At 38.6% G+C, this 24,338-nt stretch overlaps 1 protein-coding gene across 1 annotated transcript; it reads right to left on the reverse strand.

Moving 5' to 3' along the window:
• Positions 1 to 281: 281 nt before the first annotated feature.
• lrrc1 (leucine rich repeat containing 1) lies at positions 282 to 23,186 on the reverse strand. The gene is made up of 14 exons (XM_020087164.2): positions 22,561 to 23,186; positions 14,450 to 14,567; positions 13,765 to 13,843; positions 12,076 to 12,165; positions 8,556 to 8,612; positions 8,299 to 8,362; positions 7,505 to 7,579; positions 7,025 to 7,169; positions 6,506 to 6,624; positions 5,875 to 5,958; positions 4,126 to 4,241; positions 3,531 to 3,703; positions 2,271 to 2,410; positions 282 to 1,726 (listed from the first exon to the last, which is right to left on the reverse strand). Exons 1-14 carry the CDS (start codon positions 22,717 to 22,719, stop codon positions 1,568 to 1,570), a joined length of 1,578 nt encoding a protein of 525 aa, XP_019942723.1. The 5' UTR covers positions 22,720 to 23,186; the 3' UTR covers positions 282 to 1,567.
• Positions 23,187 to 24,338: the final 1,152 nt, after the last annotated feature.

A 24,338-nucleotide genomic window follows, 5' to 3' on the forward strand; every position in this document is an offset into this window, starting at 1 on the left:
TCAGTACATTCAGAACGTGCAGGGCAGACAAGTCATATGTGGCACATGCTGGTAAACGTCACAGAAACATCATGCACTGCTGGACACACAAAACAAGCGATGGAGGGAACGGGTTATGGAACATCCATCTTATCAATGTATTATTTTATTGATCATTATTTTGTGGATAGTGAGAAAGATCACACCAAATGCATTGACATTTAGAAGTTAGGTATATTAAACTCAACTGAGAAGACAGTCTTTGGCTGACTAATCAAATTGAAGGAATAACAAACATGTAGTTTGGTGTTGCACTCATTTTATTGATCAGTGGTTAAAAACTCATCCAGATCTTGGGGCCCAGTGCCCGTGTTGAGATCCGTCTTGTGCAGTTTGATCAGAAAATAATTAAAAACATAAAAACCAACACTTGAACCAATTTCGCTGGTCCACTTTTTTGCAATCAGTTTAAAACAAAAATAATACAACTTATCATGTACCATATAAAATAAGAATAAGATCTGAGAAACACTGAGAAGTGCATTAAAGTGGAACTTCTAAAAACTGCATTTTTAGAGGATGTCGTTCTTATGGTACAAACCTCGCTCTCACCAAATGTCCGAAGGTTATTCTAAACAGTAAGGGAAACCTTTTCAAAATAAAATACAGCTGGTTTTGGCATCTATTTGAGAAAATATGGCAAAGCATTGAAGCACAGCACATATAAATAAAATAGCATTTGTTATTCTGTGTAATTACATTGCAGGTGAGTCTTTTAGGTGTGATGAACAGCACTTAAATCCAAACTTAATTAATTAAATCAAATATTCATTATCCAAAATAAAAGTCTAGATATTTTACACATAAACAAAAAGAGGATTCAAGGCCATCCACTCACCAGATGACAGTTTGTATAAGACATTAGTGACTGTGTTTTGTTCATTGCTTTGATTTAAAAAGAAAAAAGTACCAAGTTTCAAACAGAGAAAAAAACGTTTGAAAATCTGAAACTGATTAAGAAAATTACTATACATTTTATTTACATCCGAGCTGCCGAAAAGTATAAAAGTATCAATATACACAAAAGACTATACAATAATCCTTTATCAGTAGGTCCAAAAAACTTGCGTTTCTTTGTGTAAAAAGAAGTATTTACCCAGTGTTTTAAAAATAGATATAGAACAAATATATAATACATTTAAGAAGCTTTGACCATATTATAAAGACTTATAATAGTGCAACTACCTAATGTATATTTTTAAAAGAGGCATTTAAAAAAAAGTATTAAATCATTAAAATATCTTTTAAAAGGAGCATCTCTGTGCAGATTATTGCTGTGGACGTTCATTAAAAAGAGGAAGGCACAGCAGCCCTGGTAGACTGAGTCAAAGACTTTTTACACAGGACTCGTGATGGAGTAAGGTTACAGGCGTCCCAGGGTATAATCAGAGGAGGGGGAGGCCACACCGGGGGTTTGTGGGTAAAATAATAAAAAAGGAGAGGAGGGGGCTGCAGGGTCTGTGCAGGACAACACGGTGACACACAGGAGGTAAAAAACATTTCTGAGGTAAAAAAATTCAAAAAAAGGTCACACAGACGTGGTCACTCTGTCTGCAGCGTTATTGACCTCGTTTTTGTTGGAGTCCAGGCCTTTGGCAGCGTTCAGGTCGTTGCGGAGGTTCTCAGCAGCTTTCTTCATCGTCTTCAGCTCGCCGGGGTGAGGCGTGGCCCGCCGCAGGAGAGTTCCCTGTGTGAATGACAGATTCACATTATTGGTACTTTTGCTGTATCTGCAGCAAAAAGAGTTATTGCCACTTTCCCCAGGGACGTTATGTTCTCACCCCTGTACGTTTGTTTGTTGGTTGGTTTTTTGTTTGTTTGTAAGTTAGATTTCGCAAAATCTACTGGACGGTTTACTACGAAACTTGGTGGAAGAATGTAGTATTGATCAAGAATGAATCCCTGGTGCAGATCCACATCATGGGGGTTAGGGATTTTTTTTTCACTTCCTTAAGACAATATTTGACACTGTCATGTAAAAATCACTTTCCCATTACCTTAACCTGATTAAGATCATACTCTGAATAAGCAACAATCAAATCGTATTCCAATTTTAGTTGTATTATGCAGACATGTATACAACTTTAACTACATTATAACATCCTAATGGAGATTTCATGGCATATTGCAAACTGCCTGACGACAAATGTTCTCGGTTTGAGTGTAACAATCAAAGTGGGTTATTATTTATCACAATTTGCCACATTGTGTTCTGGAGCTCGTGCTCTCACCTTATCGTCATCCTCCTCCTCATCATCATCCAGGAAGTGAATGGCACTGATCCTGTTCACGGCTTTGTTGTCCCATGTGTCGTCTGCCATCTCATTCACCAGACTCTCCAGGGCTCCGAAGCGGGCAAGATTGTCAGACCCTGGAGTTTTTAAAGAGACAAGACAGATTTATATTGCTGGAATTCATGCAAGCACAAAAAACTAATTTGTTGAGGTGAATATCTTTGGGAGATTAAATTATAGATTGCTTCTCTGCCTACTCAAGAAATGAAAGCTGTCACATAACCCAGCACTTATATGAGAGAGCCTGAAACTGCCAGATCACAGTTTCAAATCCCAGCTTAGTCACAGGCTTACAGCAACGCAATCTTCCCTGCCCCCAACTTCAGTTTCAGCCTCACACATCTGACCTCCACCCATCTTACAGCTGCATCTCTCCGACAAGAGAGAGAGAGAAATTAAATTAATAAATGCTCTGTAATGTTTTTTGGTGGAGAAACAAATTTCTTTTGTTTCCCCCAAAGAAAATCTTTTTAAATGCAAACTACATTGATATGAAGCATTTTGCAGCGAATCGCAAACACTCCACAGATTTACATGCAAGTCTGTGGATGACAGCAAAAAAAAAAGAAATTACAATAAACGGTCATATCAGGCAGTGATAGAGCTGGCCCCTCAGCCGCATCTCTACACCCAGTGGGCCGGCTTTTAATGGCAGCCGGCCAGCCGCTGCTGCTAAGCCTCTTTAGCTGTCCAATCCACCGCATTTCTGAAAAACATAACCAAGGAGGGCCTCAAGGGACAGGAGGGGGCCTGATCTGTTAGAAGAGCTGTGATCCCTTACAGGACCTCATAATCGACAGATACTGCAGGGAAGGATCAGAGGGCACCGTACATACTGTGCTTCCCCGAGCAGATCATGTGATCATGTCACCAAAACTACAGGGCACTAAATAAGCGGAGATGATGCAAGAAGCGATGAGGAATATTTCTCAAATGTCGCAGCGCTGGCAACGAGTCCTTTTGATGTAGGAGAGGCCTGACACATTAGGAGCATGGAGACACTGATCTTGCATAATATACATACATGTATGTATACATACAAAAAGTTCATATGCAAAGAAGCACTGCTTATGAACACATCAATTAAACATAAACCAGTCCAGTGTGAGTGTAAATATCTACTGCTCCTGAATTTATGATTTGGTTATTCAAACCTTGTGAGTCTTATCTTAGGCTTCCTCTTGTTACAGACATTACCTTTATGGTCTGATTCACACGGCTGCTGAGGCAGCAGCACGCAGGTGAGCACCTTCTCGCCTGAGTCGGGATCCTCGTCAGTCTGGAAGGTGAGGAGAGGCTGCGACTGGTTCTCTGACAACCACAAGGCTTTCAGTCGTAGAGTGGTCAGCGACATGGGTAAGTAGACGAGCCTGAAAACAAAAAGGAAATATAAATAATCACTAACCAACTCATATCAAAAACTGTAAAACATTAAGAGACCACGAGATACCTGCAGGTTCTTACTGTCACAACACTGCGGTGCTAAAGGTCTAAAGGTGTGTGTGTGTTTGTGTGTGTGTGCTAAAGACAATCAAAGCCAGTAGCCACAGTGAATCAGAAACAGAACCACCTCTTACTGATAGTGAGTGAGTAATGTATTGTCAAAAGCTCCGAAAGTGAAAAGTATATAATCACATATTTGTCAATTATGATAAAATAATATTTTTTTTCATTTTTGTAGAATAAAAACATTGGTTTAATTGTGCTGTTTTATATAATTTCTGAAGAATCAGTCTTCAGATTCACGCAGAGTGCTTTTGCTGAGAAGTTGGTATATGTCAACCATATGTACCTATTTCCAGAGACGTCCAACACGTGCAGTTCTGTGGCCTGTGACAGCTCTGACGGTATCCTTGTCAGTCTGTTCTCTCGTACGCAGAAGACATTCAGACTGCTGCAGCCTCCAATCTATGAAATGATTGGAGACATAATGATTAGGTTAAAAGTCAGTAACAGTAGTGAAGCAAAAAAACATAGGCTCCTGAAATTTTGTATGCAGGATCACAAATGTCCAAATCAGTTACTCTGGACATTTTAGGGCATCTTATCTGCCACTCCACCTAGTTAAATGTCTGTAAATTAATGACATGAAAATGTCTGAGTGAGCAAATATGAGAAAAAGGTCTAATGTAGTCTAAAAACATATGAAATAAATCTTGACATTTTGATATAAGGACCGGTCGTCACTATTTGTGCATGTGGTCCCAGAATTGGTGATCTAAGTGGCTGACTGAATGTCAATGGACTGTGCCAGCGGGACCTAAAATTAGGAACAATTAGTCCCGGTAAGCAGACAAGGCAGAGACTTGATGGTGCAGCTGAACTGCAGTTGTAATCTATTAATCTGCTCAGGAGCAGGATACCAGCAGATTCATCATGTTAAAAGGAGCAGGTTAAGCTCATCATCTACATGAGTAAATATGATTAAGCGCTCAATGTTTTCACAGGACCGAGTAGACTCAACGATAAATTAAGTAGAACGAACAAACAAAAGGTTTTGCATCATTTTTAATTCATAATAATATGATTTTATCTGAGTGTAAACAAAGAAAAAAGTGCCAAGAGCAGCTAATTAACAATCATTGAAATCCATAAAACTGAGCCTATGGTCAAGTAGCTCAGCAGAGCATAAATCAATACATGAGCCGTGGTTACACTATGATTGTTGAGAGATGTCATGCAAAGCTGGTCTAAGAAAACAGTGACACCATCGATTCATTATCCAGACCAAGTGTGTTGGACTGTTATTATTCTCTAAACACTGTAGTCTTTGCATCATTAAGACACAGGCTCATTGTACGACGTCTAAAGAAGCCTTTCAGATGGAGCTTTCAAGCAGGCGTGCCCTCACTGGAACAGACAAGAGGCTCGTAAAGCACGTCACATAGAAAAACAACCGAGACACTCAGACGGAGCTGAGCAAACCGAGAGGACTGAGCAGTAGAGCATTGTTGTTGATCCAACACGTGAAGGAACTTTATATATATCTCACCATCCCTCTTAACTCTTGCAATTAAACATTAGGTTTAGAAAAATGATAATATATAATTAAAACGTTTATAATAAAATCAGAAGATGAGAGGTGCAGTTCTTGTCTAACCTGCAACAAGAAAAGTTGCAGATGTAGAGAAAATGTTGACCCTTGCACCACCTTCAGACGACAAGTGTTACAGCTACTGTTTCTGTGGATTTGTAGTTTTTAGACCTAAATTCAACCTTTTATAAAAACATACAAAATGTAAGATGTTTGCGTGATTAGTCAGTTAATCACTAGGAGGATAATTCTGAGTGTGATTATGGTTCATTGGTCTTTCTGATTTCTTTGGTGAGGAAAGGAAAAGTACCAGTCTGGGCTGAATCATTTCTGTGCTCGGGCACTAAATATTTCAAACTTGGCTGCTATGTATGTATTCGTAGAAGAGTTATCTCTGGACAGAAAGACACTTTTGGTACGTACATTTTTCCATTGTAAGTTTTGTGGTTGTACCTCTCAACTCACACTGCTTTTCATTCTAAAGGAGTTGATATTTGGTAAACTCACCTCGTTGGGTAACGACATTAGCTGGTTTCTGTCACAGTTGAAGTTGGAAAGTAGCTTTAGTTTCCCAATACTCCTTGGCAAACCCTGTAGCAATAATAAAAAAAAATTAAAAAACAACCTTAGAAAAAATGTGTTAAGATCCGTGTTAAGATACATTTTGTCACATTGGTCAATTTATTCATAAAATGTGAACAGCATAGACGACCAAGTTGTGTTGATGTGTCATCACTGATGCAGTGCTCTTGTGCTTAGACAAAGAGGAGTGACAGGAAACAGTCAGAATGTTTGATTCACCTGAATGTGGCTTTAAATCTGTCTCACTCTATCATGAATGTGCATCAGTGGCAAAAAAGGCATTCATAAAAAACTAGACTGACTAATTCAACCTGAACTCAGAGCTAAAGCACGCTGACCCACACCATACAGAACTTGAACTGATAAAATGGGTGGGTTTATTTTAAAAATATATAAAGTCTATTAATTCCTAAATTTAAAAACATGTGTAATATGTTAGCATAGCACCGGATGTCTCAGTAAACAATTTAAACATATGTAACTAGACAGTCTGTACAACAGCAAACCTGTGGCAGTACTAATACCAAAGGGCTCCCATTTCATTTTGAAGACAAACCTGTAGATGGTTCTCTGTGAGCACAAGTTCAGTGAGACTTTCACAGTTGCCAATGCCCTCTGGGAGATAAGTTAGTTTATTCTGATCAGCTTTCAGGATCGAAAGTTTCCGTAGTTTTCCTGCGGGGAAAGGAACACAATGTTTTTTTTAGATATTTTAAACCTTGTTGCGACAGTTATGAGCAGGCTAACGAGGCAGGGTTACTGTGACATTGTGGGAAATGTTTGTTGCTGATTTTTAAAATTGCTTTTCATTTTTAGCCAGAGGAGCAAAATAAAGAAATCATCCAATATATGACTACAAGCAGTGCAACAGTACCAGTCCTGAGGGATTTGTACTTGTTTCACAACATACAGTTCACATATAGTTTCACATATAAAAAGCTGATAAGCCTTTCAAATGAAAATTTAGAGGGAAAATATATAGTCTATTATCCCATATGTGAGAATTACCTAGTGATGACATATAACCTATTAGACAAACCTATAAAAATATTATTGGGGAGATGCACATGCTTACCAATGCTGTCAGGTAGAGCATCAATGAAGTTCTGAGAAACCAGCAGGTCAGTCAGTGACAGCAGCCCCCCCAACTCCTCAGGGAGGTGCACCAGTTTGTTTTCAGACACATCCAGGCACAGCAGGCTCTTCATACTGCCCATCTCCTGAGGTTCAGAGCACACACTTATTGTTACAACAATACAGCAGCAAATAGAATCTAAAGAAGCAGAGATAGCGAATGCCTCATTTAATTTCAGGACACAAGGGTTATCTGTCTGCTCTGATAACTTTAGCCTTTAGATCTATAACTGAATCACTGCATGGAATTTATAATCAGACACAACATTAAGGCTTTGGCAACATGCAGTAAATAGCTGGACTACAAGACAAGTCATTGATTTTCTTGTCACACTTATTTAGTTTCATTGTTGAAAGTCACTTCATGGTGTGTGTGATACTTATATTAATAAGAGAAATATATTTTGCATGCATCGCTTACTGCAGGTATATCAGCCAACTGGTTTCCATCCAGCCATAAGTCCTTTAAACTGACGAGACAGCCTATCGACTCGGGCTGTGTGGGGGGAAGAGATGTAGAGAGAGAGCCAGGAAAAAAGAAGAGACAGAGACAACAAAGCAGACATATATTATTGACAATATTTTTCTTTAATTCAAAATCATGGTTCACACATAGCAAATTGCAAACCACAGGAGTTTAAAGTTCTAAAATGAAATAATGGCTCCACAAGTCTACAACATACTTGAATCGATACTTATTCATGTTTTAAGGTACATTGTAACTTCACGAGGGTATTATATACCTTTGGCCTGCTTAAAGGCATAATGGCTGCCTTTAAGTTATTTATTGTATGTAATTGCTGCCATAAAGCATTGAAACATTTTTAATTTGTGTGATTTTTCAAATGTTAATTACAACAACCGTGAGTACAAAAAACTACCAAAGACTTAAATACTTTATTTTGATGTAGAAAAACCTGAGGTATGAAGTCTAAAGCAGATAAAAAGCCATTTCAGCACTCTAGTCTGACTTTGCATGATCTGTGAGTAAATCATTCACCATCGGAGTTAGACGGCTCACATAAGATTACAACTTAAAACCGGAGCTCAAAGCAGATGGTCCTCCTCCCATCTGCGTGATAAGAGGTGAAAGCTGTTCTCGAGGGATGCTAATCTACTTGGACATGGCAAGAACAAGGAAATGGGAGAAAAAGTTTTGTTCTGCTCGGTTTGGCCACGTGTTATTCCTCTGACTGAAACAAATACAACACTTACCAGATTGTATAGTTCATTATTTCCTAGGTCGAGTTCTTCTAGTCTATGGAGCAGAGATAGTGACCTGAGGGTGACAGATGGAAGGGAGGTTAACAAAGTCCCAATATAAATGCAGCATGTTAAATGCTTTAACAGCCTTTACATGTAGGTTTAAAGCTTCTCACTTATACAAGCACACAACTTAACTTTGGAGAAATATTATACAACAATTCATACATGTTTAGAGCTATCTACAGTGCAGTTGACTGAATACTTACTCAGGTAGGAATGTGAGCAGATTTTCTCTGAGTTCTAGTGATACCAAATTGGAAAGGCTGTAATGATGAACAAAAACAATAATTATATAATCATTATTATACGCTTCTTAAACTTAGCACTGAAAACAAAAGCAGCAGTTACTCTACAAACTTCTACTCATTTCTCCTCTAAACACAGATAAACATTACACATGATGCTCTTGATGTTTTAGAATGTCTCTAAAACAATAACAGCTAAATAACGCTCTGTAACATCACATCACAATCAGATATCAGAAAGCAGGAAGTAGTTTAGAGGTGTGTCACTCTTATCAGGGTCGTGAAAATTGCAGCAGCATAAACAACGGCTGCAAGGTTTAAATGAAGAGCTAAAACGTGTACAGTACAGGGCTGTGAATTTAGGCCTCAGTGTTGTGCAAGTAACCAATTACTGGAGGTTTTATGACAACAGTCACGTATCACAGAACAAAGTCCATTGTGTTAATGACCCCAGACTGAATAAAACTTTCTTCTTGTTTTTCAACAGCATTTTTCCTGATCGTAAATATCAAGACACACGAGTTAGAAATTTGCTAATGACTTGTTTCTAAAGCCTTAAACGTAAAAACAAAAGACCTATTTAGACGAAGCAGCGTGGGATCATGGGAGTTCATCTTCACCACCGTGAGATGACTCAGATGCAAATTATTTTCACGGATGAAGTATATTTCACATTACACAACAAACAGTATTGAATACATGTGATCCATTAGTGGAAGCAATAAAAAGCAGACTGGCTAGCTGTGTGTTTTTCCTTTGTCATATGTTGTTTGCCCTGGAGGTTATAGCAAAGACGGGCAAAATTGTTGGAAACATTTTGGATAATTGAAGTTCACAAGTCAACAACATAGAAATGTTTTTAGACATTTTAATGAAGAATTGTTACATATTCTATCTATAACAGTGGCATTGTTTCCATACCTAGGCGTGTTTAAACCAGTTATCTCTTGCTACTTTTAGTTCATCTTTCTTCATGTCTGTGTTTTTCATTCACCACAGCAGATCACCCAGCCAGAGAATAAAAGACAGTCAACATCTTGTAGCTTGGTCTGTCTGAAATCTGGTCTTAGTGATCAGCTAAAAGATGTAAACAACCACCCATCTCATCAGACGTCTCAGATTTCTGTGAAGACCATTTATTTTTGGGGGGTTGGAAAACACTCCCACCCCTGGAGATGATTGATGTAATTTAACCCCTTCAACATTTATCTTATCCACGTCTAAAAACCCACGGCGTGTTTCTCCAACTGTGTTACGGTTTTCATTACGTTCTTCTCTTGACAGAGAGCAGGCCTTAACTCACCGCGTTATGTAAGATAGATAAAGGGCATATCTGGGGCACATGCTGCGCTTTAAGGAAATAGGTGAGAGGAGATCCTCTTGAACTTTATGTGACTCGGGAGGAAAAATTTAATGCGTCTTTCAAAATAATGTAAATCAGTTCAGTTTGTAGGTGTTGCCATGGCAGACAACATGAACGATATGACAAATGGCTTTGTAAAGTAAGAAGGGTGCAAAACATCTATTTCTGAAAGGAAGCATTTTTTTCTAAATATTTCTTTTTTGGGAGGACAAAGTATTAAATGCTGTAAAAAAGCTTCTGCTAGGAAGCACATGGTTTATAAGAGTCCAGACAACATGACAGAAGTATTATTGATGAAATTTCCAAAACAATATTAAGCAATATCCAGAGCAACCAATAACTTTAAATCTTTATTTTGTTTGGTTTTAAAAGTGTGTTTAAAGTTTGTTTACAATCAATGATCTTCATCACAAGAATCTATCTGGTGGGTTGGGTCTTTCATAATCTTATTCAGGTCATAATCTAATGTATGTCTATCATCACCCTGTATAACATCACATTAAACCTAAAACACTATCTGAGCGGTACAGTGTTATAGGTCTGCAGTCATGACAACTCTTCCCAAATCATGCAGTCAGGCTGTCATCATCCACCATTCTTACATTATCTCTGAGAGGTTAAGCAATAATCCTTAATTTATGGCACCGTGGCAAACTGAGACAAATCTGTGTTTAGTTTAGCTCCAGCAGTTATCTAATGGTTAAAATATGCCGTACATACAACGGCCAAAAACCCTTTAAACAAGCCGCTGGACAACGTCATTAATCAATGTCAAGAAGTGCCTTCAAACAACACCTCTGTTTTTATCAGTTTTATTTCTGTATCATAAATCAAGATGTTTATTTAAAACAAATTCTAATCTTAAATCCTCATCTGGAGTAACTTCATCCTTTTAAAAGTTCAATTTCAGTTTCCCTGTAATTTTGAACTTTCACTAAAAACATGCCTTGTGGCAAATTCACCAAAAAGCACATACTTCTGTTATTAAATACAATTATAACTGAACTCGTCAATAAAGGAGACCTAATATGAATAAGAATGTTGGCAGACAGGAGTTTTTACTGCTCGAGATTATGTGCCATCTCACAACAAGACTTTTTGCCTTTTATGAACAAGAACAAAGCGGCCAAGGAGAGGACAGTGACTGATGGGTCTGTGAAGAGTAATGTGGTTAGGATGGAGAAATTATTTCAATCTGTGGAAAAGGACATGATTGCTGCATGAGTTTATTTCCGTACTGTAATAGTATTTATTACAGAAGGTAGGAAGAGGTATTAATGATCATGAAACATGACGAAGAAGGTTTCTGCGGGTTTCAACAAGTTTCAATTAAGACTTTTAATAATGAATTAAAAGAACTAGGTCGAGTACGACAGATATGAAGGAATATCTGAGTCCCAGAATACCTCACACGTTCACATAATTAGATATGAGGTGAAGTAGCCGAATGGAGAATAACCCTCCATACGACACATTATCACTCTACTAACTACAGGCAGAGACAGTGGGTGTCTATAGTCTTTCCCTCAGCCAACTACTGTTGTAGAGTACTGAGATCAATTCTGACCAAGGTGTGAGTAGACAGTTATAAGTTCCATGTTGGTCTTATTTGTAGTGGTATTACAGTGTGCTGATATGTATATCACTGACAAAGAACTGCAACACATGGTGACGATACAAACTACGCAAGCTGCCAAAAAAATTATCTGACTAAAACCGACAGAAGTAGCAAAAAATGAACATTAACAGAATGAAGACCTTCATAAATGTCTTTTAACCTCAACTTAATATTTTATTATATTTAAGACTTTTTAAGGCCTAAAATTCAGATTCTTGAATTTACCAATTTTTTTTTTTGACTCAGAAATGACCACAAAGACAAGACAAAGTGTGAGACAAGGAAACGTAGAGAGAGAGGGACGTGTAGGATGTTTTGTGACAAAAGTGCTTTGACATTTATGTTACTTTATATGGACTCCAGGCCACTAATGCTTTACCATTTGTTCAGAGTAATACAGGTATTAGTCACATCAGGTCACAATGAACAATTACACTTCCGCCATTAAACTATGTGGAAATGTTTTAGTTTCAAAGGTATGAAATGGTGCATGCACTTACTTTCCAATGTTATCTGGAAGAACTTGCAATGAAATATCATTGATGGAAAGGCATGTTAGATTCCGCAGTTCTGGAAAGCTTTCAGGTAACCTGTAAAAAAAAAAAAAAAAAACAGGCACAGAAAGTGGACACCGTGTGAGATGTCAGCAGAAAAGTGAATGCCTTTTGACATAAACAGCACAGATAAACATTGGTTACATATCGACCTCTTCTGGATTTCTACGGACTTTATACTAGGAGGCCAGGTGGATAAAGTCCGCAGAAATTATGGAGCGCCTCACTCTGACATTTGTGTTCACACATGCACCTCCTCCGGGGAAAATACGGAGGAACTGCGGAAGTCTGCCAAAATCGTAAGCAGTGTTGAGCAAGGATTTATCAGCTCTTTAGGCAAGTCAGTGTACTCAGGTCTCCTAAAAAGAGATAATATGTAGCCACTCCCACTCCCAATTCTAAGTGAATCCATCCTGACCTTTTTCAAGACAAAACTTTTTCTTCAGTTTTTAATTGCTTACATTATCCTCTTTAGTACTGCAGCATGGCCGGATGGGACCACTTAGATGCTAGTTGTGGTCTCACTTTGATCTGTGACCACAACAATTAAAGTATGTCTGCATCCTTTGAGCTCTGGTTATCTACACTTTGGTGGAAACCACTAATGTGCATGTAAATGCATTTGAGCATCTTACACAAATGTGAGTGGTTTACAACTAGACTGTCAAAAATATTTCAAACAAACGTGAGCCAGAGATCAGGAAAGCTATCAACAAGTTTTAATAACTGACCAGACATCACCTGCAGCCTGCTGTTCTTAAGTAAGGAGCTTCGTATAAACTAAAACTTAGTAAAATAAACACAGCATCCAACCACTGAATTTTAAACTGGAACCTACCATCAATCTTAAAATGACCTTTAATAACATAGACAACGTCATCATAGTCATATTTCACGATGCTGTCAAGGTGTGTTTTTAAATACAAGACAAAAAATAATGAGGAGCTGAAAAACACACCTAAAAAGACATTTTCCATCTAAATTTCATATGTGAATAGAACTGTTATTTATATTAATTTATAACAGCACAACATGACATTATATTCCGGCCCACCTACAGCTGTGACCAAACCTTTACTATGAAACTGTTAAAACAGGAAGAATGGAAAATTAGATTACTACTGTGGAAAAAAGTGTCCATGTGCACTTAGAAAGTATTGAACACCACTGCTTTTCAAATACTATTCATCGCCTCCTAGTTTTTCACCCCTACTGGGGTGCAAATTAGACTTCTTCTCACCCACACAACCAGTGGCAAACTATGCACAAATCTGCACTCTGTCAAGGAGAGTGTATGAATGTTTGTAGTGGGAGGAACAACAGCAGGGGAAGGGATTTAAGATATGCACAATGAGGACAATGGAAATATGAAATCCCCTCCACAAGAAGAGAACTATTTTCTATTCATTTTCAAAGACGTACTTTCTCATTCCCATCATTTTTAAATCAACATAACTCAGGAGAAGCTCAATAAATATCAAGTATAAAAATCAACAAATGTTAAATGTGTGGTTTTAGCAGCGTTACTATCCTTGACATGGGAATATTTGAGAAGAGACCACTTTAAAGTGCTACATATGACTGATAATTTGTTTTTCTTTTATGAAAAGTGAAACACATGATCTGTGGGAGTACCTTGTTAATGGATTTCCACTGAAATCTGCCACTTGGAGGGCTTTGCAGTATGAAATGCTCTCTGGAATTTCCATAATATCTGAAAAACAGAAAGTACACGTTACTACAACACTGCAACACTCTACTCGGGTCTTTAAACATGCTCTAACATTCACACATAAATTCACAACACAATCAGCAGTAGTTAAATTATACATATCGAAATAATAATTCAAATTAAAAAGTATACAATAAAGTCATTTGTTATGACAGGGATAAGCAATAAAACGTATCTATGTTAGCCATGTTTCACTTCTAAATAAAATATCAAATGTAAAACATTTCCACTTTATCATGATTCAACATATACTAAACAATGTGTTAAATGTCTGCACCGTCTTTTGGTTTGAATCTGGTTTTTCTCTCCAGCCACATCTGTGAACAGGCAGCTGCTCTGTGGTAGGAGAACACTTACCACTGTATCTGAAGGAATATGTGCGAGTCTATACAAACAGCTTGGGATATTCTCACTAACGCAAACCATGTTTTTCCTTCATGATTGTTTCTTGCACAAGTTTCACTAAGGAGGTGTAAATCTGTCAGTGTCGATCTATTGGTGAATTTAGTGCTGCCTTACTGAGCTGTATAAGCACATTCTCGCAAATGAAAAGAATATGACTTATATATGACTGTTTTCTCTTCTTACCATTTCGAGAGACATCCAGTTCAACCAGCTGCATGAAGTTTGCTATTTCTGGTGGAAGTCTCTGGATCTCGTTGTCACTCAGGCTGAGTTTTCTTAGTTTCACCAGCTGGAAAAATGGCTACAAAGTGAAAAGAGATGTGTCATCAGTAAAAAGCTTAAAAATAAATCAGTCAGACACAACGAAAATAACATGTTTGAATTATACCAGCATCCTGTAAAAATTGTTGATTTGTTTTCCTGAAGCAGCATCCACCTTGTAAAATCTTTCAGACATAATAATAATGTCTCAGTGCATTTCAGTTTTTATGTTTAAAGCCAGTACACAGTCCCACAAGCCTTTTAAGTTGGAGCTACGATGGAAACTGCTTCAGGTCCAATATGAAAAAAGATAAAGGTGTAAGTTGACAGTGAAGTGCAATCGTTTTTCTCAAATAATCTCACTAGAAACCATCAAATGAGTAATGCATCTGGATTGCAAGGACAAATGACAGTAGCTGAATGCAGGAATTGACTTTTGGTCAAAAAGATTTAGTATGAGAACATTTTTTTATTCCTTATTATTCCTTTATTGCAAAGATACATAACGACTGACTTGGACATGCTTTTTCTTTCCTGAAGCCATCCATTTGCATAATGTATGCCCTGCGGCTAGTGTGGCACACCTCCTAACAAAAGTAATGGTAACAGGTAAAGCGAGAACTGAGACAGACATTTCCTATATGCGCTAGAAGCATTTGAACAATCGGAACAGAGGGGGCCAGCTGGCCAATCAGAGGAAACTGGGCTTTATCTCTTACCTTGTCTTAAAGAGACAGGAGCTAAACCCAACTGTTTCAGAGTATGTTCCCTTTGTAACAATCTTTGAGAAACAGGAACCAAAAAAGGTTCCTGTTTCTCAAAGATTGTTACAAAGGGAACATAATCAAAAATAGACAAAAAAGTCTATTTTTGATTCATTGGTTAGACAAAAACACCTCATACTTCACTGAGAAGCCCTTCCTGAAAAAAATTATAACTAAAAAGAAAACAACTCATAAAATGGTTAGGCTAAATACTCCTGTGTAGACATACAAATATCCATCTTTGTTGTCAGTTTATGAGAAAGAAAGATCCAGTTGGCGCAGTTATCCAAGAGGGCAAAAGCAATTATCACATGCACGTACTTGACACCCATAACAAGAGCAGGCAAAGCCCTACCTTAGTGGTGATTGAGCAAGTAGCTCACAATGCTGTTTCAGGTTTCCCTCAAGTTTTGGCATAAACAGAAAACAGAAAAACTTCCCCTTTGGCCTTTATGCTTTATTTGCTGTTGCCTGTTTCAAGTCAGCCAGTCTCACTATAAATGTATATCAGTAAATGCAGTTAATAAAACCAAACATTTACTTATTATTCAATCAATCAATCAGTCAAACACTGACATGACTTTTGATCTGCGGGTCTCTGAATTTCAATACCTCTATAACAATGTATTTTTTTGTCTCCATTGAAATCCATAGTAACTAACATTAATTCAAGCTGCAAAAGCTTTTTACAACCACCTGTTTGATAATGCAAAGGTGGAACATTTGAGGCTGCAAGAAAATCTGAAAACTGGGCTGGTGTTGCCCTGTTGTTCCCCTTTACACTACCTATTGCCTTACTCTTGAAGCTTCATCTAAATGTCACCTCATCAATAGAAAACTAACTGGTCTGAAAATATGTTCAGGTCGACACTCATATGACTGGTTTGCACCTGCCTCGATAAATCATTGGGCAAATGTTTATCAAAGAATTGAGGTTTAAAATTGACCAACAAGGCACCAGTATCTCTGTTGCACCTGCCATAAACAAATATCTCCTAATCCTTATATTGCTATTAACCCTTTCACATAATGTCTGACCCTGCAGATCTGACCCAACCCCACTTTCCTTTACTCCATTGTCATCGTCCATAACAATGTCTCACTGTTGACATGGTAAGATATCGCCCAACCCTGGCTAAAAGAAAGGTTCATCATCATCGGTGCAGTTTGGTGTAGAGACCACAAATGCAGCTCATTATTGCAGAATTAGCCTCAACTTCAACGCTTTAGCAGCCTAATGATGTGTGATTGCGCCACTTGAAATTATATTTATTGCCACCACTTTAAATACAGAACCCTGTGTATACATGCTCTTCTTCTGGATGTATAATGTGGGTAAGGAAAAAAACCTATGACAGCTAGACTAACCTAAGCACATAATGAAACGATAATCTTATTACTGTGAGATCTCATGTACATTTTAAGTCTTGGGTGTAAAGGTAATTTGAAAAATGTGTTTGCATTTTAAAAACTCTTGTAGACACAGCTCATTGTCCACGAACCATGTCCACAAACAGATCACATTTTAATAATGTGTACAAAATAAATAAAGCCCAAGAGTCCAAAAGTCAAACTCCACCCTGTTGCAAAATGCACGTGTCATTCCAAGGTCTTAAGAAAGTTCAAACAGTCTCTAATCCATCATTTCATCAAGCAAACAAACCTGTAGTCCTACAAGTAATCGCTGTCTGAGCTTTTACTGCTTAACCATCTTAAATTTCCCTTTCACATTTCACTGTCTAATAAAAAAACACTGAGTACGGCTGGGAATTGGTAATATTTTACTGATACCAATGCCATTACTTAGTCTGATTCCTTTAACTATTTTTGATTGATTTTCTGTGTGGGGAACAAAAGTCGACCAAGGCACATTTTCAGCGTCAACACAAATTGCTTTATGATGTTTGAGTCTGACCACAGTAGAGTAGAGAAAAGGTCCTCCTTTGTAGCAATGGTCTATCATGGTCTATCATCATCGAATGAGATCCTTTTTGTGGAGCATTCATTCTGATTTATTTTTTCTTGGTCAAATAAAAGATCTACTACTTCTACCTGCATAGCTCTAAAGTGATTATAATGTAGGGTATTTACCCTTGGTAATGATCATGCTGATTAGTTAGGGAGCAGTCTCAAATACATGACAGAATTTAAACCCATCTTGTCTAGTAAAATGCCTCCGCATATTACAAGTGTTTCTATACTTTATTGAAAAGCAAATTTTCCAGAGACTGTAATTTCCATCTTTTTACATGAAATGAAGACTAGCTTGCAATGAATCCTACTTAATGCAAATCTCCAGCAGTGAAGACTGATAAAAAAGAACTGATAAACTCAAGAGATTCAGATATTTTACATCATTTGAAACTAGTTCCTAACTCGAACCTTTATTCCATCTGTAATTGTCACTATCTGCTACCTCGATCTCCCAGTCACAAGTCAACAGCTTTAAGATTTCTCTCTGTCTCAATGATATCATCAAGGGAGCCTTGACTAGAACAGGCTTGTTCATTTCCAGAAAAACAAACAAGTTTGACAAATCATGAACATATTGCAAATTAACTTTTAAGGTTTAGAATACCAACATGTTAACTTTCTAACTTTCAACTGAAGCCACTGAAACTTTATGAGGCATCACTCAAAGAAGCAAATGCAGGTACTTCAAAACCGTCACTGTTCAAGAGAGAAAAAGGCAGAAGTATTAAGATAATTCAGTATGCTTTTCTAGTCCTCTTGGTAAATATAAAGAGAAGTAACAATGAGCAATATATAACCCATTCTTCAGTCGCTATCTTGTGAAAGGCTTTGTGATTCCTGCATTTACATACTGACAGAGAGAAAACTTGTTAGTCCTGTTAGTGTCATTGAGCAACACGCCCCCAACACTCACCCATGTGTGACACACCAAAACCAAAACAGGCTGAGTCACGAATACATTACCCATTCTCCCAACTCCCGAGTCAATATTTGAACCTTCGGTTTCACCCTTAGCACTGCTGATGGTTTTGGGAAGTGTGTGCACTGCAGGTTGTCAACAAAGCCATTAACGTTGTGCACGTTTGTAGCCTCCACCAAGGTTCAAAAGTTCCTTTAAATTCAATCAAGCGGCATACAATTGCACGAACATGTTCATAAAACATGCCAGATTTTTTAATAGAGAACCATAAATTATGTCCTGGGAAATTGGGGGAAATATCGAATTCTGATCCATGCCAAAATGTAAAGGGTTCTTTCTTTCATGTTCCATCTGTAATCATACTCACAATCCAAAAAACAAACAGACAAGAACGAAAACTTAACCTCCTTAGCAGAGGTAGAAATAAAAAGATCAATTAAACCTCACGTTGGTCTTTTTTCCAGGCCACAACCCGACAGAAATACATGCTTAAGTATAAGAAATGAGTATTCGATGGTTAGTTGACACTAATTCAAGCTTCGCTGTGAGTTTGTGTGGAGTTTAGATTTGCAGATGTAAGTGAATCAGAGTGTAGGCAAGACATAAAATGTCTCAACCACAACCACAGGTCAACAACTGCACTGCCCCTTGATGACAGTTCTTTCTTTGCAGTAACTTATTGTTGATCACAGCAGAGTTTCTCAGTTCAACCACCAGCTTCCTGCTTTGAGGTTCGTAGAATCACCATCTCCACCACTTAATTCACATTTCATGAATCCTCCAGCTACTAGTCTCTGAGCAGATACTTCTTCTTCTCACCGCCACTGTGTACATCAGATTGTCCCCTCAAACACCTGCTGATGCTGCAAATAATAATTTTATTAATTTCTCATTTAATCATTTGGTCTTTTAAAGAAATGTCCTCCACAATTCACCCCAGAAAACAAGCTGGCACATATAAGACAGTAAAGTCATCTTCAAAATTGTACAATTATTAGTTAAACAACAAGAAAATAAGTTATTTCTGGTAAATTTGATTTCCATTCAGAACGGACACTGTATTCACTCCAAACACTAAATATATTTGATTCATTACCTTCACAGAGGTTATGTTTTAGTTTTGGGTACGGGCCTTTAGGTTCACACATGTATAGAACAAATGCATGGAGTCCACATGCGCAACTTACTTGTGAGCGTACCAGTCTCAAATTCCAAGGAACAACATTAGCGAAGGCACACAGGAGTTTGATGACCCTCCCTTATCATCTAAGTCTGCTGTGTGGGAACACTTCAGTTTCACAGAAAACTATAATGATGACAGAGAAAGAAAAGTGGATCGTACAAAAGCCATATGCTGACATTGTGCAACTGCAATCGGATATGTAGCTGGTAGCACATCGAACAGTCCTCCCCATCTGAATCAGCATTACCAGAGTGGTGTCTCACTAACACTAGTGGGACAAGGAAAGGTTGCAGTAATTCTGTTATGCAGACACATACACTGCAGGTGTAAGAGTTGTTATTAGTAAAACAACTCAACGCAGATGAAAAGAAATGGTCATTTAAATCTTTGACTAAGAAACCAACACCTTTCTGCCTTAAAGTTTCAATGGAGAGGTAGACAACATTCATTTTTAAACTGGATGGACAGGCAAACACACTTAAACAGCCATTTAGTCTTCAATTCCACATCTTTGGAGCTGCTTAGTTTGACTACTGTTAAAATAAACTAAAAACAACCAGTCTGATTCAGCTTAAGGGAAACTGAATAAAAAAGAGAGAGAGACGAGTCACTACCTCTGAACAAATAATACTTAATTAAAAAAGGAAATAGGTCCAAACCATTAAACAAACTCATACATAGCTGCACTTCATGTCTCCGTGACTCGGTCAGCATATTTGTCTTTGTAAAAACCACAGAAGCTATCTGCTGAAGTTAAACTTGCCTCATCTTGTTACCGTAAAGAAAAACACACCTTTGCCATTTCATCTTTGCCTTTGTGCATGTTTTTATCTGCCTGCTGGTTGAAATGATTGACTTTGCAAATGTTAACTGTGTCAAGGCCTTGTTACATCATTGCCAATACAATAATAAAGTTAAGTGGTCAGCATTTAGTCAGCCACCTCCGAGGCAAATGCGATGAGGCCACACTTGCAGCGAGGGCTGGAGTGGACGGATATGAAGTTTCATGCAGTTGGATGTTTCTTGGGTTCACTCAGCAAGCATTGATGACATTAGTTACATGCCAGAGCACAATACACTGTTTCTCTTGTCGGCATGCACAAAAATACACCCCTCTATCCTCTAAACATACTTAGAATATTTCCACACCGAGGATAGAGAATTGTCAAACTATTGTGTGCGTGTTGACAATGAGTACACCTGCCAATCACATTCTTGCAGACACTATGGATGGAGTTTTAACTATGCCGGCAGTTAGTTTGTCAGATGTACTGTGTATGCTATGAGTGTTGATTTATGGTTTTATTGGTCTGTATTTTTCAATTTAGGTCAATGATTCATTAGAAAACACTGGCACATACAATTGCATGAGTGACAACAAAACACATAATGCCGTCTTTGTTTTCCATCAGAATACCTGTTCCTGTCTTTTCTTCTGCAGACAAAGTAGGCAGTGTGACACGACCACGGGAGGTTGCTAACATTATCTCTGTTTCATCACATTTCTATGGGCATGCCAAGCCTAGAAATTTTTTTTTCTGCCGTCCTTTCTTTCCTGTATGGAGTTCAAGCTGCTTCACTGTAAGTTCTCTTAGATGAAAAGAAAGAAAGACAGAGAGAAAGAAAGGCACAACACAGTCCCTCAATCCTATCAGCTTTTCATCTAAACCCACCATGGCTTCAGTTATCCGAGGTCAGGACAGTTTCTCAAGGCCCTAAGTCTGAATCCGTATTCTGTCCACTTGTCAGGAATAGCTGTAAACCCAATATATTAGCAGCCGCACTCCTCCCCATTGAAGGTTACAGTAATAATAACTAACACAATTTACTCAGGCCTCACCAGAGTGGAAATGAGACAGCCATTGACAACAAAAAACAGTTTTTTCAACAAAGGTTAAAGAGAAAATGTTTCGAAACCACAAAGTCCGTCATCCTCTCCTTCACTGTAGCTGGTCCAGGCTATGATTAATAAATATCAGAAAACATCAAAGTTCTGACTGTGTGATCTTCAGCTTCGCACACTAAAGGAACCATTCTCACACGTGCAAATCCATTAACTAGTGTCGCACTTAATCCAGAGCAATGGAGTCACAAGTGAGGAGGCCGGACTTCTGTATCTCCACCTCACCAAGGTCCATTATTTCTATTCAACAAAAATAGATCCCTTCAATCATCCTGTGAGTCACTGTGTCTGTAAAGGGTTACTGTCCTGGAATATCTATCGGAGAGTCAAGAGACAAATTTTACTTTTAGTTTTCATCACAGTCCAGTTGTGACCAATCTCAGTTCCCATTGCCTGATGACAAATTAACCTCCGGGGGCAACAGCCAATATTTTGGGGCTTCAAATCAAATGTTTCTCTACACAAAACAAACAGCAATACTTTTTGTAGTCGTTTTAGGTCCAGACAACAATGATTTATATATATGCAGATAAAAAAAAGTCGATATAGCCTATGCATTTCAGTCAATGGGTTCCTCCACGGTTGCTCTCCACACGGACACGAAATTGAATTGCTATTTTCATCAAAGACGAAGTCTGTGATCTCTACAATTATTGACGGATTACATGAAAATAAAAATAATCCTTGTGGGGACAGATGTCTTATTTGGAAAGTGAAACTTCTACTTGCTTGACATCCACACTCAGCATACTGATGATATGTCACCTTAGCCATGGAATAAATGTTGCTCTGGTGCAGTCATTCTTTACCTTTGATTAATATAAGTGCATGAATCATAAATATTGTCACATCAGTGTTCAGTGGAGAAGAATCAGGTGCTCTTCACGTTCAGTCCTGGGTATGACTCTGGGATCACCTGCCCAAACAGGTTTGACGAATCGGACACAATGTCAAGGCTCTGCCGGGACACTGGGCCTCAAATAAAATGTGTTTTATGTTCGAACCCTGACTCTGGCAAACGCGTTGAGTCAACCTGCGGTGGGTGGGGAGTGTAGATCAGGGGAAATTTCCACTTCCACAGTGTGCCTGCCTTGCTGATCTTGCATAATTATTGTCCCCGGGTCCCATCGGACTCTCACGGGATGTGTGATCAGCTCAGCTCGCAGCTCCGTGTCAGGGCCGCTTCAACACGTTACATGTGACCCAAAAATAAGCCGTACCCTGCCCCTGAACCTGCGGGTTTGAGCGGAAGCGGGAGGGGGGTGAAAATCTTTTTTTCTTTCTGCTTACCTTGGGCAAGTCCCGGAGCTGGTTGGCATCCAGCAGCAGCTCCTCCAAACTCCGTCCGTAGCGATAAATCTCATCGGGCACAAACAGCAGTGAGCAGTGGCGTTTATCGATCATCTCCACATGACGGTTGCACCGCCACAGGGGGATACAGTGAAACATGACGGGGGAGCTGGGAATCAAACCTCGGACCCGTGCGATAAACAAACAGCGAGGAAGAGGAGGATGCAACAGATTGCCTCAGACAGACCGGGACTAGATTGACCGACAAACCCGAGCGGAGCGATACTCACCCGCGAGTAAACACCGAAACTCCGGCTGTAAATAACACTTGCTAACGCTCGTCAGCTCGCAGCCAACATGGGGACCTCTCTCTCTCCGTCGTCCCGTCACTTTACTTCACTTTTCGGACACCTGTTTGTTTCTCGTCGGCCACCTCTCCGTCTCTCGGTTCTCTGTCAGCGTCAAAGAAAACACGGGCTACATCTCCGTGTCGGAGGTGGGAAGCGGTCGCGTTTTTTTTCCGTCCGTTAATTTCCTCTCCCGTCCAGTTTGTGACCCGGAACATTCACTCCCTCATTCCGATCCTACGTCACCGTTCCAGGCTGCTCCTCCCTCCGGTCCCTCCTCTGGATGGTCCCGTCCCGCACAGGGCCGCCATGCTGGCTCACAGGGGAGCAGGGACAGCGCGGGAGGAGGGCCCCCCCGGGCTGAGGGAGACACCCAGAAGGAAAACTACAAAAACGATATGAAACGACTATTAAATTATTATTATTTTTTATTTATTAATTCATTTGAAATTGGATATGACTGATGCAACATATTTGTGCTATATTCACCTCAAGACTTAATGAAATTGTATTTATTTTTGTCTGTTATTTATACATCTCAAGTCTGTTTTTCGGGAAATATAATTTCATTCAAATGTATGTATTAGTTCAATCAATCTTAGTAATTCACTTCATTTCACTATTTTAGTATTTTTATCTTTTTCACATCTCTTTTAGCATTTTAGCTTTTTTTTACCTGCATGTTGGTGTTAGGCCCACAAAAAAATATTATCATATTTTTTATTATAGCATTTCATTATTAATGTATCAGTTCCTTAAGTCAGAATTAAATCAATTAAAAAATTGTTGAACACGTGCAGTATTTCACAAAGAAGCAGCTGCATAGTGGACCCAGGCATTTTGGGGCCCCTGGATATTTGTCTCATGTTTTGCCTTCAGTTTGTTCAGTTGGTAATCCAGCCTTACATACCAGCCATCCCCATCAAAAGCAGGAATGTATCCATTAATTATGCAAGTATTTTTAAAATGTCACATTTTGCATGACTTTTGAGCTTTCTAGACTACTCTGTATCACAGATGTTACATTCATCTCAAATTGTAAGTGAAAAAAAAATCATTTTTTTCATCTGTTGCCAAGCCAGATCCTTTCCATGTCAGAGGTCAAGGTCAGCTTCAACCCTCTGTTGCAGGGGCCTCTTGAGGTCAGACAGCATCATTAACCATCAGGCCATTTTGCAGCCATCCTCCAAGGTTAATAGGGCTTAGGCTCTGATGCAGTATCTCTCGACCATCAATTCTCAGTTTGTTTTCATAGAGCAATATATATACATATATCTTTGATGCCCTGCATAAACCGATTTGAGAAAATATATTTTCCCCACCCGTAACATACAGATCTTTTTTAATTACTTAAAAGATAATACTACATATTTTACAAGTACCACAAACATAACAGCTCACCTCAACCATTGGATTAAACAAATGGATTAA

The sequence above is a fragment of the Paralichthys olivaceus genome, chromosome 14 (genome assembly GCF_024713975.1).
Source record: "Paralichthys olivaceus isolate ysfri-2021 chromosome 14, ASM2471397v2, whole genome shotgun sequence".
NCBI classification, from domain to species: Eukaryota; Metazoa; Chordata; class Actinopteri; order Pleuronectiformes; family Paralichthyidae; genus Paralichthys; species Paralichthys olivaceus.